The sequence below is a fragment of the Mauremys mutica genome, chromosome 10 (assembly GCF_020497125.1).
Source record: "Mauremys mutica isolate MM-2020 ecotype Southern chromosome 10, ASM2049712v1, whole genome shotgun sequence".
In the NCBI taxonomy this organism is placed as follows: Eukaryota; Metazoa; Chordata; order Testudines; family Geoemydidae; genus Mauremys; species Mauremys mutica.
The window spans coordinates 45604244-45622379 of record NC_059081.1 but is presented as its reverse complement, the minus strand read 5'-3'; the positions used below and the strand labels follow the sequence as shown (position 1 = coordinate 45622379).

The 18136-nt window shown below is 40.9% G+C and overlaps 1 protein-coding gene across 4 annotated transcripts in view; it reads right to left on the bottom strand.

Moving 5' to 3' along the window:
* Positions 1-350: 350 nt before the first annotated feature.
* The window catches only part of ITPRID2 (ITPR interacting domain containing 2), a 59930-nt gene continuing 42144 nt past the window's right edge, over positions 351-18136 (bottom strand). Inside the window, exons 13-19 of one of the 4 annotated variants that reach the window (XM_045032437.1) lie at positions 16703-16780; positions 14953-15080; positions 13655-13805; positions 12247-12312; positions 11025-11432; positions 2089-2213; positions 351-1572 (exon numbers count right to left, since the gene is read on the bottom strand). In XM_045032437.1, coding sequence (XP_044888372.1) covers positions 2103-2213; positions 11025-11432; positions 12247-12312; positions 13655-13805; positions 14953-15080; positions 16703-16780 — 942 coding nt within the window. In that variant the 3' untranslated portion in view covers positions 351-1572; positions 2089-2102. The remainder of the gene's footprint in view (positions 1573-2088; positions 2214-11024; positions 11433-12246; positions 12313-13654; positions 13806-14952; positions 15081-16702; positions 16781-18136) is intronic. The other 3 variants (XM_045032438.1, XM_045032439.1, XM_045032440.1) reach the window with 3 other exon arrangements.

The window sequence follows — 18136 nt, the reverse complement described above, 5'->3', positions numbered from 1 at the left end:
GGCCAAATTTCAAAAGAGCTTAGCCCCCAGCAGTTTCCATTGAGAGAAAATGGGAATTGCAGGGTGAGGAACTTCTTTTAAAATCTGGTTCTTGGTGCACTTAGATTTAAAATTTAAATTTAAATATCTTAAGTGTCCGGTAAATTCAGCATATGAAGCCTTCTGCAGCCCCCAGACTTAAGTCATCTATCATTATGCTACTCTTCTGGTCCACATGTCCTCATTTTCTAAGGAGGACTGTCATTTGATCTAAAATTGATGTTTTTAAGCAAAAAAGTAGAATGCACAAAATGACATCAAAAACATACCCGACTGCATCAATGTAAAAAAACACTGGCAAAGACTGTATGTAGGCAAAATAAATACTTTATTGGTTTAATATTCCTGTTTTTAGAAATCAGCCCTTAGGTGTGTCTTCCAAACACATTTATAAATCTTTCAGATAAGCCTTTTTAAAGAATATTGTTATACCTTTAACTATTCTTTGATTGAGACTTTGACACAATATAAACATTTTTAATAGCTGGAAATGACAAAGGCACAAAGGAGAATCCCAGCAACATTCAGACGTTGTGTTACACATCCATTAAACGTCTGTCTGACCACACACACAAAACACCTCCCACATATGAACCCCATTTACTTTCAATTTTATCCATTAGAACAAATACATTTTCATTGGCCTAAGCTACAATACAACCAGTGAGGGGTGGTGGTGGGGGGGGGTTAATTTACTTTAATCTCCCCATAATACAACCAAGGTCACCCACCCACTCCAAGTCACACATCCCCATTACTTTTCCAAGAGCAGTCTTTTTATTGTATTTTGCTTAATAAAAGACAGAAAAGAACTTCTCTTGATATAACCGAGAAGTAGTCAACACATACAGTGTTTAACATAAGGCACATTTCCAAGGAGTGGGAGGACTAGTAAGGAAACAAAATAAAATTAAAGTTATCGTCTGCACAAAGATAAAGCTTTCAGTGTAAGAACTTTAAGTAGTTTTAGGTAACCTCATATCATTCTACCACTCTGCTAATAGTAACCTCCCCAAGAGTTAATAGAAATTTTTACAACAGAATTTTTTTTCTTTTGAAGTGGCACTAAGTAACAGCAGTGGAAACAATTATTGGTTGTTTCAAGCTCTCAAAGTGAATCAGTTATTGCACAGTAAATACCTCATAGAGGTCAGTGTTTTTTATTAAAAAAAAGCTAGACTGAATATGTATGTTATTTATAAATTGGTAAGATCAAGTTTCATGACACACCTCTCCACAAAGAAATAAACTACACACAAATTAACAATAGGGACATACAAATAAATATTAGGTCTTTCAAAAGGGCCATACTTTTCTTGATGGTTTATGGAAAGTAGTAAACTAAGCAAAGTGTCTAAATCACTAGATATGGACTCAAGAAGAAATAATAAGGAATGCATCATAGAACTAGGCATTGTATACAGTAGCCTATCTCAGCAGCTGTAGTGAAGCCCAATACATAATTTGATGCCTTCACCAGTGTACGTCATCCAAGAGCAGAATTCCACAGCTTTGCTGGTCCACACGCCTACCCTTTGGAGAAAGAAAAGGCAATGAAACATCTACCACTTAAGAGCAAAACTAGATTCATGAAGGAGACACAGTGTCGTCTCTTTAAAACTTGCCAATTGCTTAGATAACTAAACATGTATTTTTATTTAAATAGCCTTGATATTTGCAGTAGTCAAGATATGCTCTACAGTGAATACACAGCTGCATAAAGGAGCACTGTAGATACTGAAGTAAGGATGTTACATATTAAGTAAAACTGGCAGTTTAAGGGCCATCACTGTCAGGTGGCAGGAGTTTCCAAGCCAACTAACAGATTTAGGCATACATCTTTCATTAATTTTAATTAAACTTCAGCTGACCTGATGTATTTTAGGTTTCAGGGGAGAAGAGCAATGTAAGACTTGACTTTCTTGTGGCTGTATAAAAGGCTTTTATATTTTAACTGTGCAAGAATTCTTAAAAGTGAATCTAACAATTTCAAATACAAATATTCTATATAATGAAATTAATCAATCCAGCAAAATTCATAATAATTACCTGTAGTACCTGTTTCATGGCTGTGTATCTTGCTTTGCATTAGCAGATCTACCTGGGGATGATACAGCTGCTAACAATCCACTTACTATTTCCCGTCTGATTTCACCAACAATAGATTCTTTGATCTAAAAAAAGATTATATGGAGTTATAAGGTCATTAAGTTATACACAACTCTACAGAGGGTAAAATTGCACAGTACAGTAGACATATTAGATATTAGCTGCATGTCCTAGGAGTCATAGTAGCAATGAATGTTTTAAAAAATACAGGTGGAAAAGCGTCTCTATTGCAAAATAAGACTATCTGAATTTAAAGACTGAAAAATCATGGCACTGTAAACTAAGTAGCTTTCCAGACTGTTTATGTTTATATTTGTTTATATCTAGGGTTACCAGTTTTAGGTTAAAAACTGATCAAATGCTGACCACCTACAATTGTGAGAATAGAATTTTAGCAAAGATGCACTGAAAACACCCTAAATGGAACAATCTTTACACTGTGAATAGATCTCTGGATTAGGTCCACAGGACATAAAGACACCTCTATCCCCGATCCCCACTCCAATTCATTAAGCAGTTCATCTAAATGGTAGGTGGGGTTTTGGATAGGACCACGGTTTAATATAAATCAAGGAAACAAATTTACAATATTCATGAGGGTTTATTTTTAGCAGAAAAACACCTGCCCACTCACGTTACTAGTTTGCCATTGGAATACTACTTATGCTGGCAAAGGCTATTTCACATCATTTCTATTAAAATCTGTCAATTAGGCTTACATATAAAAATGTAAAGGTGATTGAATTCTAGTAAGATCCTAGTTGGAGATGGGGAGGAGCAGAGAATGAACAGATCGCTACAGGCTTCAGTAAAGAAGAAGCAGGAGACAATGATGAGCAGACAAGGTGGCACTACAGCAGTGTATTGCACTGATCTGACATGAAAAAAAAAATGATGAGCTACTAGCAAGTCTGGGAGATCTTCACGAGCCAAGGCAGATTTAGATGCTCTTCGCCTTTGTTACGCTTAACAGGTTTGATGCATGGCATGAGTATAACATAGGAGAGGACCATCAAATCCAGGTAGAGGAATGAAGGCTATTAGAAATCAAAGGATATCACCTGTCAGTGTCAGTAACGTTAACAATATATTCCATCTCAGTCAGAATAAAAAGAGGTTATTTCTTATTTTTTTAAAAATGCAAAACCACACCACTTCCTGGCATGATTAGTAAATCCTAGACTTAAAAAAAAAACTGTTCATATTGTACCTTGATAAACATTCTTTTCAATGTGGTAGAGTTTGTGTGGTTTCGTTTTAATGAACCTGAGTTAGAAGCCCGGAAAATCCCTAATTCTGACTTTGCCAATAATTTCTTGTGTGTCATGGGCTAGTCTCAGAATCTCTCCATGATCTCCCATCACTAAAGTGGGGGCAACATTTGCTTAAACTGACCTGCCAGGGGTGTTGTGATGTCTGTCTAACCCTTTCAAGGTAAAGCTCACTATTACTATAAAAGGCTCACTATAAAATTCTTCTCTCTCTTAAAGAGTACAGTGTCCTTCTTCTTTGCATGCCAGGGAGATTAAGTGACCAAGTCAGCAAGGCTACCCCAAGACTACTTATCTCGTGTTCTTCTTGGCAAATAATTCAAGCCTTGAACCGTTAGTGGCAAAAGCGCATAACTTTATTACCAATCGATTCCAAGCAGAAATGCAGGTCCTAAAATTATTATTCAGGAATAGTTTTTCATCGGGACAGTTTGCTGGCTTTTGTGCATTGTTAACTGGTAAGACAGAAAAACTCTATTCATCGATCAGTAAAACGTTCACAGAGCAGTGGCACTAATAACCACAAACCTCACAGAGATATGTGCGCGCACACACACACACCAGAATTTGGGGCAACTGTTAATCTGGTAGGCACCCATCTGGTTTTAGAGTTTCTCTTCCTTCAGATAATCAGATGCACACCAGGTTAAACTTGGAGGGGAAGGCACAGTAGGTAAATGGCTGTCTAGGGCCAGTGTGCTACTAACATTGAGGTTCCCTTGACCACATGGCAGTTAGAGCTGTCAGAATAGGACACACTGCACGCCTAGCCATCTTTCTTCTGTAGTAATATGGGTCCCAGAGTCCATTCCAAAACATACATTCTGTGCCCTCTCTCTAATAGGGTAAATAAAAATAAAGGCTGATTTCTAAAATAAACTGATAAAGCCTGCCCAAATTCACACAGCTAATGGGCTAGGAGGAAAGATGGTCTTGTGGTAAGGAATAAGACTGGGAGTCAGGCTTCTTCTGTTCTAATCCTAACTCTGCCACAGGCTTCCTATGTGACCTTGGCATATCATGCTAGTCCTGTGTCTCCCCACTGGGATAATAAAACGTATCCACCTCCCAGGGGCTACATTTGCTAACATTTGTAAATCACTGAGATCCCCAGCTTAAAGATCATCAATGTAGTGCTTGAAGATTGCACATCACCACACTTCCCTGATTGTGAGCCATTTCCTAAATTTCTCCCAATTATGTCCTTGAAGGACATTTTACAAAAAAAAAAAAAAAAGGCAGAAGCACTTGTTGGAAACAATATTTGACGTTCACTGGTAAGACATGGACACCTAACAAAGAGCGACTGCTACTCTTCTGAATTTCCTCTCAGCTCCTCTACCTTAGTTCCAGTCTCTGATCCTGAGGTGTCTCTCCATCCCTCTTTAACTAAATTCCCCTCCCAATTGCTGACCTTTCACCTTATGACTTTCCCCGACTTCCTGATGTCTGAGTGTCTCACAGTCATTAGCATATTTACCCTGTGAGAAAGGGCAGTATTGTCACCATTTTACAGATGGGGAACAGAGGCATGGAGAGACTAAGGGTATGTCTACACTACGAAATTAGGTCGAATTTATAGAAGTTTTTTTAGAAATAGTTTTTATACAGTCGATTGCGTGTGACCCCACCAAAAATGCTCTCAGTGCATTAAGTCGGCGGACTGCGTCCACAGTACCGAGGCTAGCGTCGACTTCCGGAGCGTTGCACTGTGGGTAGCTATCCCGCAGTTCCCGCTGCCCACTGGAATTCTGGGTTGAGACCCCAATGCCTGATGGGGCAAAAAACAGTGTCGTGGGTGGTTCTGGGTACACGTCGTCAGGCCCCCCTCTCCCTCCCGCTGTGAAAGCAACGGCAGACAATCATTTCGCGCCTTTTTTCCTGGATTACCTGAGCAGACACCATACCACGGCAAGCATGGAGCCCACTCAGCTCACCGTCACCGTACGTCTCCTGGGTGCTGGCAGACGTGGGACTGCATTGCTACACAGCAGCAGCTCGTTGCCTTTTGGCAGCAGACGGTGCATTACGATTGGTAGCCATCATCGTCGTATTCCTGGGTGCTCTTTTCGCCAACCTCGGTGAGGTCAGTCAGGGGCACCTGGGCAGACATGGGAGTGACTCAGTCAGGTCATTCCCATCTTCTGCCGAGCACCCAGGAGATGACTATGGCTAGCAGTCGTACTGCACCGTTTGCTGCCAGCCTAAGATGTAAAAAAGATAGATGGATCAAAACAATAAATTGACCTGATTTGTTTTGTGAAATCAGCGGCCTGCTAAACCCAGGGTTTTGAGTTCAATCCTTGAGGGAGCCATTCTGTGTGACAGTTGTTTGTGTTTCTCCTTGATGCAAAGCCACCCCTTTTGTTGATTTTAATTCCCTGTAAGCCATGTCGTCAGTAGCCCCTCCCTCCGTCAGAGGGACAGCAGACAATTGTTTTGCACAAAACCAGGCGAGGAGGCAACGGCAGCGCGGTCATAGACTTCTCATAAAGTACGGGCTGGGCAATGTGCACATCATGCTGATGAGCTCTTCATGAGCTCTGCAAACTCGCTGGCCAAACAGAAAATGAAATTCAAAAGTTCACGGGCCTTTTCCTGTCTACCTGGCCAGTGAATCCAAGTTGAGAGCGCTGTCCACAGCGGTCACAATGGAGCACTCTGGGATAGCTCCCGGAGGCCAATACTGTCAAATTGTGTCCACATTATCCCAAATTCGACCCGGCAAGGCTGATTTCAGCGCTAATCCCCTCGGCGGAAGTGCAGTAAAGAAATCGATTTAAAGAGCCCTTTAAGTCGAAAAAAAGGGGCTTCGTTGTTTGGACAGGTCCAGGGTTAAGTCGAGGTAACGCTGCTAAATTCGACCTAAAGTCGTAGTGTAGACCAGTGTAGACAGTGTAGTCGTAGTGTAGACTAAGTGACTTGCCCCGAGTCTGCAGCAGAGTGGGGAATTGAATCCAGAACTCCTGAGTCCCTAATCAGTGCCTCAGCTATAAGATTAACCTCCAGTCACCTTCCTCTTGCCTTCTGCATCAAGTTTAATCTCCTGGTCCTCATCTTCAAGGACCTGTAGAACCCTGTTTCAGCTTCTAATATTCCCGTTGTGTTTATCCCCTACTCCCTTCCACAGGTCCTTTTTCCAGGCTGCCAGGGATGCCATTTCAATCCCAGTGTTTTCAAGCAATCAGCCTCTCTTCTTTCAGACCCCTAGGGGTATGTCTACATGGCACACTAACCCCAATCCCTGACTCGGGTCTGAGCCATAGTCCCCTTTCCATCCATAAAGAAATCTGTCTGTTCTGGGTCAGCCAGCATTCAGGACCCGTGTCCTAGGATCCTGCCAGGGAGGTGGGTCATTTATAAAGCATTAATTCCCCCTCACCTCAAAAAGCAACCACCACCACGGTGCTGCACAGTTAACAATGAATTTCTTGCTGGTGTGAAAGTGCCAGACTGACAACCCTGGCAGATTAAAGTCCTCCATTTATCTACAGAAGATGTAGAATATGAATAGAAGCTTCCCCCCACTGCCCTGTAACCCTGCCCTGGAAGAACATCCTTTAAAGACTGAAAGGCTTAGTCTCCATGCCAGTTAATCTCTTAGTGCCTCTTCTGAGACTACTCACTAGTGCCAATAGTAGTGGCAGTTTTATATGATATAATATGCAAGCATGTAGGGACAGAATCAGACAGGCTATAGCACAAAATGAGTTACATAAGTTATGAAGCACACAAATGGCAATAAGAAGATATTCTATAAATTCATTAGGAATAAAAGAAAGATGAAGAAAAGTGTAGGTCCCTCCTAGCCTTGCATTTCTATGATTCTAAGTACTGAGGTAACCATATTTGTATCTCACAAGCTACTGAATAGCCAAAAGGTTGCAACAGTGTTTGGTCACTACCAAACTGAGCTGGATTTGAACAGGAGACACAGAAGGGAAAGAATCCATCTCACATCACCAGTAAATTCCCTGAGCCAGCTAATGTACTAATACTTCATTCATTCAAACGGGGTGTTTATAGGATGTCATAAACTTCATTAAAGTACAATTTCATTAAGATTTTCCCACAACAGGGTACGGCCAAATAATCAGCATCCTCAAAACCAGCTTCTTTAATTTTGTTAAACAACATGCAGAATAATAAAGGACCCAGTTGCACTTCTTGCAATGCTGTGATCTAAGAGTCAAGAAGTAAGCACTGTATGTGATATTTCAATGGAGGCAAGAGTGTACTTTCATCAAACAAGACGAGCAGTGTTCAGTACTTTGACATTTATTATTGCTGAATTCCCTTCTGTGGGAGTGAGTTCATTTACTCTGAGAGCTAGCAGTTAAAGTTTTTTTTTTTTTAAACCAGTAAATAGTTATTGGTCAAAGCTCCCATACACCACAGTCCACCCAAGCATATTCTGAAGCACTACATACTTTCTCCTTCCCCAACATGAGATCATGCGGCTATACAGAAGGGGAGGCATTATTTAATATGCAATGGGGTTTAGTATTTGTGAAGGCATATATCAAGAATGCATACTAATAGATTTCCTTTCCTTCTCCAACAAAAAAAGAATTCCAGTGCTAACAATGGAGTTACACAGGATGACACGCTTCAGTTTGTGGTAATTTTAATGCTTATGAAATGGAAAGATTCTTATGAATAGTATTCAGTAGCATTTGCAGACTCTGCAAAAAACTTCCAGACACCCTTATGCCAATTCCTCTAAATCCTGACCTTCAAAACAGTTCCGGTTTTGGGCCTAAATCTCTCTTGAGTAGGCTGCTAGAACAGTTAAACTGTGTGGCAACTTTGCTGTGTGTTCAAACAGCACCTGTGGAGTGAGTCCAGGTCAATTAGGACAACATAGGTGAATCCCAGTCTTTGGGGCTAAAAGCCTATTGCACTGATTGTACAGAAGCCTCAGAAAACTCAGACAAATGCCATGAATCTCTCTTCAGAGTGTACATCTTTTTTTATTTGCTATCACCTAAAAGGTTTAAAGAGAAACTTTCACACTGAAGTAAAATTTGAAAAGAACATTTCCTGAAATAACAGCATACTTTGACTCCATTTTTCTCTGTTCCCTGTGCTACTCTTACATACTGTTTGACTTATAACTTTCTCCTTCCTCTCTCAGCTTCTTCTTCGGCAACATCTGGCAATGATATCATAATCCCACATATGACATTACAGTCTGTTGCCAAAAGAACCACAGAGATGTCACAAATGCAACATTTAGGGCTTCTTTGGAAGACCAATGCAGAACAGTAAAATGGGCTGCAAGAGAGAGATCTCTTGAGCATGTCATGAAATGGCCTCAGCAAATAGCACAAGTAGCAAGAGGCTCTTCAAAAGGGATTAAAAGGAAACAGATCAGAGAATAGGAGAATTTGGGATGTCTTGGTCTACCTGGTCCTGTCACCTGAATCAAGTAGGCAATTTCCAGAACTTCTCTCACCTTTCCTTGAGTGACTCTACTGGATGCCATTAAAAAACCAAAACAAACCATTTACCACACAGTCACTTCAGTTACTTTCTATTCTATGTAGAGGGGTAAATGGTGGAATCTCAACCCCCTCTAGTGCAATGGCATGTAGCAAATGTCTACTTAGTGGTGATCACAGAAACAATGATGCACTCACTCCAGGCGTGTGTGCCTCACTAATAGCCACGTTGGGAAACCGTTACTCACATTGCATAGGGCCACACTTTATAAATAGTCCCAGTTACTTCAGTGGAGCTACTCATGGTGTAAGGTACTATTTAGGGTGAGCGAGGGTACTGAAAGCTGGACCCGTCTGTTTGACCACACTGCCAAGTGTTTTCCATAATAGCCAAGCTAGATGTAACATTAGTACGTCAATCATTTTTAACATTGGTGTCCAGTCATTGTACTGTAGTTTTCTCTCTCTTTTCTTTGTCTAGTTAGGCAGTTACCCAGATCTAAACAGATTAAATTCCTTCAGTCTCTTCTCAAACTAGAGGTCATGCGCTCAAGAACTCGTATCATATTATTTACTATTCTGTGCTCCATTTTACAGTGTAAGCATTCCTGCCCATCTAAGTTTAATGGCACAGAAAAATTCTGGGTGTTTGAAAACTTCAAGGTTTTTTTTATTTTCATTGTTTAGTTTTTCTACCGGAGCACAAAGTTTCAGTGCTTTCATGGAGTTCAGTGCTTTTGTGGAGAACTGAGGGAGCTCAGAACTTAGCACTGTTAGATCACTTTACATCTTCAAAGCACTGTGCAAATATTAAATATCCTTCACCCCACCACTGTGAAGCAGGCAAGTAAATAATATTCCCATTTTACAGGTGGAGAAACAGACAGAGAAGTGGGGTCACACTGCAATCCTAGCTATGCTGCTAGACTTTGGGAGGAAGCAGGGAGGGTAAAGGAGCATGAGGCCCCCCTTATTCCTACTTATATAGGCTATCTGCACCGTGGGTGGAAACACAGGGGAAGGAGGATGGTGGAAGGCAATTTCCCTAGGGCTGCTACTTTTCCTTCCGCAGAGGTAGATGGAGCTAAACTGCCCTGCCTGAGGAAGTAATTTGTACAACTGTACTATGTATAGAGCTGGATCAGACTACTTCCCCACTCCCAACATCCTGGAACAACTGGGGCCCAGGTATTAGACTGAGGCTCAGAGAGTCACAATTTGGTCATGGTGCACTCCCGGCACAGCACAACTGCATGCTGCCCTTTCCCAGGGCTCACGACAAAGCCACAATTGAGCCTTAAGTGACCTGCTGAAGGCCAGTGAGTCATTTTCAAAGCTGGGATTAAAACTTTCTGGTTCCCATTCCTGTGCTTAGTGCACAGAGCAAAAAGTCCACATTCCCACAGGAGAACTTCTGGGAGAAAAATCTTTGATTTCCTTTTCTCTGGTATTTTGTGTGTCATGAAGTTTAAATTATCATGGCCAGTTGCATGCAATTAAGAAAATGTGTCACTGTCCTATTTTAAAACCAAACCTACAGAAGAAGAATGTGGCAACCAACTTCCCTTTCTTTCACAGACAGCAGATAACGGGTCCAAATACATACACACAGATAGGGATCACTATAATGGTTCAGAAGAGCTGGAGTCATTTCTGTTCTGACCTGGCTCACTCCAGTCACACTTCTAGAACCAGCAATGATTTGGGGGGAGGGGCAGGGAAAGAGGTGGAGTAGAGTAATCTCCTTAAAATTTACTGTGGAGACCTTTTGGATACAATGTTTCATCAATAAATTAACCCCAAATAGCCCTTACTGCCAGATGAAGTTCAGAGAGAGAGAGAGAAACACCTTCCAGGGTAATTTTAGTTTGAAATCTGATATGCTTTCAATGCTACCAAGCAGAGGCGCTAGAGGGCTCTTCCCTACCATCTCCATGGTACTAGTCAGTTATCCTTCATGTGCTGTTAACTGTTTTGCTCAGATATAACAAACAATTCAAACCTAGGGTCCACTGCTGCAGACTCCAGTGAGTTTGCAGGGAGGGCGGGGGGAGAGGATCCTGCTTCCCTTGTCAAAGAGTTCAGTGCAGTACAACTACAACCTCAACTAAGCCACATTTTAAAAACCCAGCACCCCAGTAGACTGACCATCTTTTCTCACCTCCCGTATGACTTGCTGCAGCTCCTCGTTCTCCACACTTCTGTGAATGTCATCAACTGAAGGCACAAGAGGGACTTTTTCAAGTTTTTGTTCCACCTCTGATTTGGAGTCTCCAGTCTCCTCAGAGCACTCAGCTTGCTGCTCAATGCCTGCTCTTGCCGGCGGGGTCGGCGTTAAGGCAACAGATGCTCGGTATAACCTCTTGCTTTGAGTCTTGGATTTTCCAGTCAGCTCAGATGAGTTTACAGCAGCTTTTTTACTTGTGTGACTGGAGCACACTGAAGAAGAATCCGAGTTTCCATGAGAGAACACTGACTCTGATCCCTCTGCTGGAAGAGTTTCCAAACCAAACTCTCCCAGTCCCAACTCTGACTTCAGAAACGACTGCTCTCGAATAAGTTCAGAGACCTAGGAGTGCAGAGAAACCAGTTTATTTCCCCTTGTATTTTCTATAATGACTTAAGATGACAACAACTAGAAAAATGGTACTCAGTGGTGCTTTGCCTGTGCACCTCACAGACAAAGCCGATTCACACTGTTCTGCAGAACCACATAAGTCATGTGCAGACAGGACTCTCCCTATTTTTCTTTTGTATTCAGTCACTTAGTCATTCCATGATATGTATATGCTTTGCCTTTGTGACTGCAACCAAGGATCATAAGGAATAATCTTTTATTTAAATCCAAATTAAATAAAAATGACTGCAGTGCTGCAAACCACTGACTTTTGTAACAATGGATGCACACAGTCAAAGCTGATGAAAACTATCTCTAAGTCTTGAATTGTTTCTCCCCCAGTAAAGCAACTGAAAGATGCCTATGTTTCTGCAAATTCTGGACAGCTTTTTTTATGAAATCTGTTATAGTTCAATTTGTCTAAATCTAAATAAATTAATGACAAAAAGATACTTATCCAAGGCTCCTGAATGGCAAATAACTGACCAGAACTGAGAAGTACCACAACAACCTCACCACGTACCAACAATAGCCAACCAGTCTCAAGCAACACCTGCCCTCCACACATTTCTCCTAAAACATAAACTAGATCATGCAAATACTTACGGACACGGGTTTCTTTGATCACGTGAGCAGTGCCGCTGTTTTCAACAGGACTACTTATGTGGGTAAGTGCTTGCGGGATCAGGCCTCTAATGAATACTAAACTTGTCCTGCCTTTCCTAAGAAAGCCTTTTCTAACAATGTTTAAAACAAAATTACTTACTGGTTCCATTACGTTCAGTGGAGAAAGGCATGATAGATTATCAGTGCTTCTGCTGCCATACATTCCCTGGAATATTAAGCAAAATTAGGATATTGAGGTTTGGTTTTTTAAGCTGTCAAATGTTAATAATATATTGTGTAGTAGTAAACATTCTGAAGAAGTAAAAACATGGAAATCAGGACACATAAAGCTCATCAAAGAGGGTCTATTTCAGTCATTTTAAAAGCAGGCCTTTTTCTATGAGAGGTTTTAAAATATATGTATATTTATAATACTCCAAGACTTTAAATTTGGCTTTGGATCACAGCAATCTCAGATTTTCCTGTTCTTCCTGTGCTTCAAAAATTTCTCTGAGACAGAGTCCTACAGAGGAGGATCCGGCCTGTGTCCCTGCTGCTCCTGCACACAGAACTTCTATAACAACATTGGCTGGGAGAGGTAAGAGAAATGATCAGAGACTATGTTATTTTCATCAGTGCCATGGTCTGAGATGGAGCGGCAGAAGCAGACACACAAGAGCAGTACTTTGTTGAGATGGTGGTGGAAGAAGGAGAGGGGGAAAAAAAAAAAGGAGAGACATGTAACAGTTTCTCTCCTAATCCACTGACATACATACGTGTATGTCTCTTTTCGTTCCTAGGGGAATGTTTGTGTTACTAGTGCTTCCTTAATTGTTTAGCAGGGGCACATACATAATTTGTAGGATGGTAGCAAAAGAGAAGCAATAAAAGGAAGCAAAGCAGAGACAGAAAAGGGGAAGGAAACCTGAAGAAAGATGGCACAATGAAAAGTAGAGACAAATTTCGGTCTATGTCCAGTCCTTCATTCACTGGAGGTAGCACATTCGACCTCTTTGAGGCATATGCATCTCCTGTTGCTCTCTACAATGACCTTTGGCTAGCAAAACAAGCAGCGTGGCTGATCTGCTGAGGGAACACCTCCAGGCCCTAGGGTTGCAGTGATGCATGATGGCTACGGTTGTGGGAGTCTAGGTACATTTCTTGGGTGGAGATTGAAGAAAACAGGAGAAAGAGGAGAAGAATGGCAGAAGTAAAGAGGTGTGAAATCCCAGGATGGGAGAACAAGATCTGCACAGCTCGGTGTTAATAGTTTAGCCTCAAAGTGGGGGAACATTGTATTTTAGTTTGTTTTTCCTGAGCTTAGACTTCCTCTTCACATTTGAAAGATCCCCTGACAGAAAACAATAAAGTGTCACTTCTGAACTAAATTAAAAACACATCTCCAAGATTCAACAGGTTATTTTCCCAACTAGTTAAGGCTTTGGTTGGAGACTATCCAAGCCGGTGTTTTCTGCACTGTAAGGGAGACCTTGTGTCTTACTTCAGCATGCAATTAAAGTAAACAAGCTGCTAAGATATCTGAATACTTATTGCAGAGCAACACGCACTGTAAGTGTCTGAGGTCTGTAAGGTGAAGACATATGTAAAGTTCTAAGCTGTTCCTCCAGAGCAAGTAGACGTTCCTCTAACTGCATTTCTAGATCCTGTAGCTCCATGCGGACCGATTTTCTCAAACTCTGGAGTTGATCAGCTTCGTATCTATATGCAAGTAAATTATAAAGAACAACAGCATTTTGTTAGCAAAGAGCCATAATCCATCACATCCTATGAAGCACCGTGGCAGCAAGGACAACAGAAGCCATGGTGTACCTCAGGACTGAATGATGCTCTTTCACAAGAAACCTGCTGCCACCTGAGCATTACTGAAGGGGAAGGGAGCAAAAGGTCAACTCCATCTCTTTTTAAGGAGGTGGGGTAGGGTGGAGGGGATAAGTTCAAAGAGAAAACTTATGTTAGTGGCTGTCTGTAAAAGAGAAGGGGGTTGGTTGCCATATTCCTTTTCTGCATAACAGGGAATGTGTTCCACAAGTTTAAAATTAAATTCAATATAGTCAAGCATATGGAGTTTAGAGATTATTATACATTTTTGTAATGGATTCATTTTAAAATTTAGAAAATCAACAGCAACATCATGATCAAAATTTATTTCTCCTGCCTGGTTCTCTCTTCACAAGCAGTGGTAGCAACAGGGTCAAGAGGCCATTATCAACAGGCAAACTGTTTGTGAATTTAATTAGTTTTGAATTAGGCATGTCAAGAGCTGCTTTAAATGTAAGAAGTAGATGAGCAATATTTAAAACTGTTCCAGATCATTTGGATGAAGCTCTTCCTGAAATCCACGGTCAGGACAGTTAAACATAGCCAAAATAATGAGTGCCATTTTTAAACTGCACGTGGCAGCTGGGGGCTGAAAGAACATCTGAACACTTTGCAATTTCTTTCTTTCTGTATAAATGGGGGAGAGAAAGATCTAAACCAAAAACATTTAAACTAAAAAAGTTAAAAGTGGCATTTGATAAAAGCTCATTAAAACCCACAACTATCAAAAACATGCAGGGGAGTGAGATAAGGGTTCTGGTGACTGGTGCAAAAGGCAGACCAGAAAAACAAGAAAAGAAGAATTACAGGCATGGGGATGGGGAGACAGTAACCAAAATGTGAGAGAAAATTCAGGCCTTGTCCTGCTCAATGGCAAGTCAATGAGCAAATTGCCTTTAACATCAATGGGAACAGGAGCATGTCCCTTATCACATAATAATTTTTGTTGGACCAAATAAGTTTAGATATGTGCTTATTTTCTCCTTTTTTAAAAAAACAAACAAAACCCATACACAATGATATTTACCTTTCTTCTTCACTCATGTGCTGATAAACTGTTGTTTGCTGACGTAACATAGTCAATTCCAAATCCATCATTTGTGTTCTAAACAAGTTTAGACTCTGCCTCACTACTTGTAGTTCCTGGAAAGTATTCTAGAAAGGTATGAACAAGAAGGTATCACACAGAATTTTGTTTATAGGCCCTGATCCTACAATTGGATCCACATAAGTGGACCGCCACCTGCATGCAGAGCTCCCTCCACTGACTTTCACACAAAGGCCCACCCACAGGTTACATGACTGAAGTCACAGGCTGAAGTAGTTTAGACACAGAAAAGCAGCCAGTTTAAAAAACTACTGAAAGATTTGGGCTTCACTTTTAGTGTCTGACCCTGCAGATACTCACTCCCATGAATAACTTTCAACATGAAGTTAGTTCCACTCACTTCAATAAGACTACTCGTATTTAAAAAATTACATACGTGAGTGTTTGTGAGATTGGGCCCTTATTTAAAAACTGTTATGTCCCCTCTCAGTCTTCTCTTCTCCAGACTAAACAAACCCAATTTTTTCAATCTTCCCTCATAGGTCATGTTTTCTAGACCTTTAATCATTTTTGTTGCTCTTCTCTGGACTTTCTCCAAATTTGTACACAACTTCCTGAAACTTGGTGCCCAGAACTGGACACAATACTCCAGTTGAGGCCTAATCAAAGCGGTGCAGGGAGGAAGAATTACTTCTTGTGTCTTGCTTACAATACTCCTGCTAAAACATCGCAGAATGTTGTTTGCTTTTTTTGCAACAGCGTTACACTGTTGACTTATATTAGCTTGTGATCCATATGATCCCCAGATCCCTTTCCGCAGTACTCCTTCCTAGGCAGTCATTTCCCATTTTGTATGTGTGCAACTGACTGTTCCTTCCTAAGTGGAGTACTTTGCATTTGTCCTTGTTGAATTTCATCCTGTTTATTTCAAACCATTTCTCCAGTTTGTCCAGATCATTTTGAATTTTAATCCTATCCTTGAAGGCATTTGCAACCTCTCCCAGCTTGGAATTATCCACAAACTTTATGGCATTATCTAAATCATTGATGAAGATATTGAACAGAACCAGACCAAGGACCAATCGCTACAGGACCCCACCCGATAGCCCCTTCCAGCTTGATTGTGAACCACTAATAACTACCCTCTGGGAATGATTTTCCAATCAGCTTATAGTAGTTCCAGCTAGACTGTATTTCCCTACTTTGTTTATGATAAGGTCATGCAAGACAGTATCAAAAGCCTTGCTAAAGTCAAGATATACCACATCTGTTGCTTCCCCACTATCCACAAGGCTTGTTACCCTGTCAAAGAAAGTTATTAAGTTGGTTTGACACAATATGTTGTCGACATATCCATGCTGATTGTTACTTATCACCTTATTATCTTCTAGGTGTCTGCAAACTGATTGCTTAATTATTTGCTCGATTATCTTTCCAGGTACTGAAGTTGAGCTGACTAGTCTATAACTACCCAGGGTTGTCCTTATTTGCCTTTTGACAGACTGGCACTGTATTTGTCCTTTTCCAGTCCTCTGGACTTTCATCCATCTTCCATGATTTTTATAGATAATCGCTAATGGCTCAGATATTTCTTCACTCAGCTCCTTGAGTATTCTAGGATGTATTTCATCAGGCCCTGGTGACTTGTGTCTGTAAAGTACACAGCACATTCAAAGGTACTAATGAAATATTACTAGTTACTAATAAAAACAAATGTACTGTCCCTTACTTCATACAGAGGTAGAATGGATGATCTGTGAGTACTGTAGGAGCCAACAGCAAGATCGTGTCCTCTCATCGCAGGGTACTAAAAAAAAAAAAAAAAGACAAAACCACTGTAACTGAAAATGCCAATAAGACTATTTTACAAATCAATCCTCATGCACTCAGACACTACAGTGACGGGCAGCAGTACAGAATCCTAAAAGAGACAGTCAGCTGTGCTGAGTTTGATAAGGAAACTAAAACATGCAGCAGCAGTCAAACAACAATGCCTTTGTGGCAATATGTGCTCTACAATTGATACAATTATGATGAGAGAGGGGTTTGATGTGAGGAGGGGCATGCAGAACAGCCTTCAAAGAGAAGGGAGACAGGACATCATTGAAGCATGCTTTCCTGTAGGCTCAGCACCAGCAAAGCGTTGAATTAAAACTTGAGATAGAAAAATAACCATTTAGAAGTTATCATGTCGGCTAGAGGAAACAGGAAGGAAGGATATGTTTGGGTCTATACCATTTGTTTAACGTCTTTGACATTTGACTACCCTGCTAATGCAACATAAAAATGGAATACAAGCAATCACCACCTCTAGGGGTCCTAAAAGGATTTGTATAAGCAAACAAAAACACGGCACCATTTTCACATTATGATCACATACAACTTCACTGTGCAGATTTGCCCTTTTTGTATTTTATGTCAACCTGTTGCCTGCATCCAAAGGTCCCTGCCTTCATAATTTTTCAGAAAACCGCTTCTCTTTGTTTTGCTGTATCCAGGAATGGTGCAGCAAAGCTGAATTTGCAAAGAGTTACACGTACACACATGCTGCAGTTGAAAACAATTGCACATAGCTGAAACATTTAAGAAAAATGTGGTTTGTCCAATGTAATTCTGAGAGAGTTCAAAGGGCAACTGATAGGCCACAGAAAATCTGAAATACATTGTAAGAGGAGGTTTGCTTAAACATGAGCTTTATAAGGCTTTAGACCCTCTCTTCCCCACCCTCTGGGAAATTATCTGTTCTTCTTTATCCCTGACTTGAAGTTGCAATCTAGTATTTGGAACTTTTCAGTCATCTTTGCAGCAATTGCTTGTCATATGACAGAGGACAACTTTGTACAAAGAATAAAGAGAAGCAGATAAATTCTCATGCAAACATCTCCGGTAAGAATACTGGTGGAGTGAAATATAGTAAACAGGATAGAGACTCTGGCCTGGCTGAGAATATGCTTGGTATGGGATTGGGATGTGTGGGTGTCAAGCCCTGTCTACATTAGGATATTTTACAAAAATTATTCCCACCAATGCTCATTTCCATCAGCTGATCTGGTGTTCTCACCAGCAAGAATCCTGCTACAGACATGGCTCCAGTGGCTTCTTCTTCACCAAGTTTAGTTAACATGATGGTGAAAAGACTGTAAAGCTTCCATAGCCTTGTCTA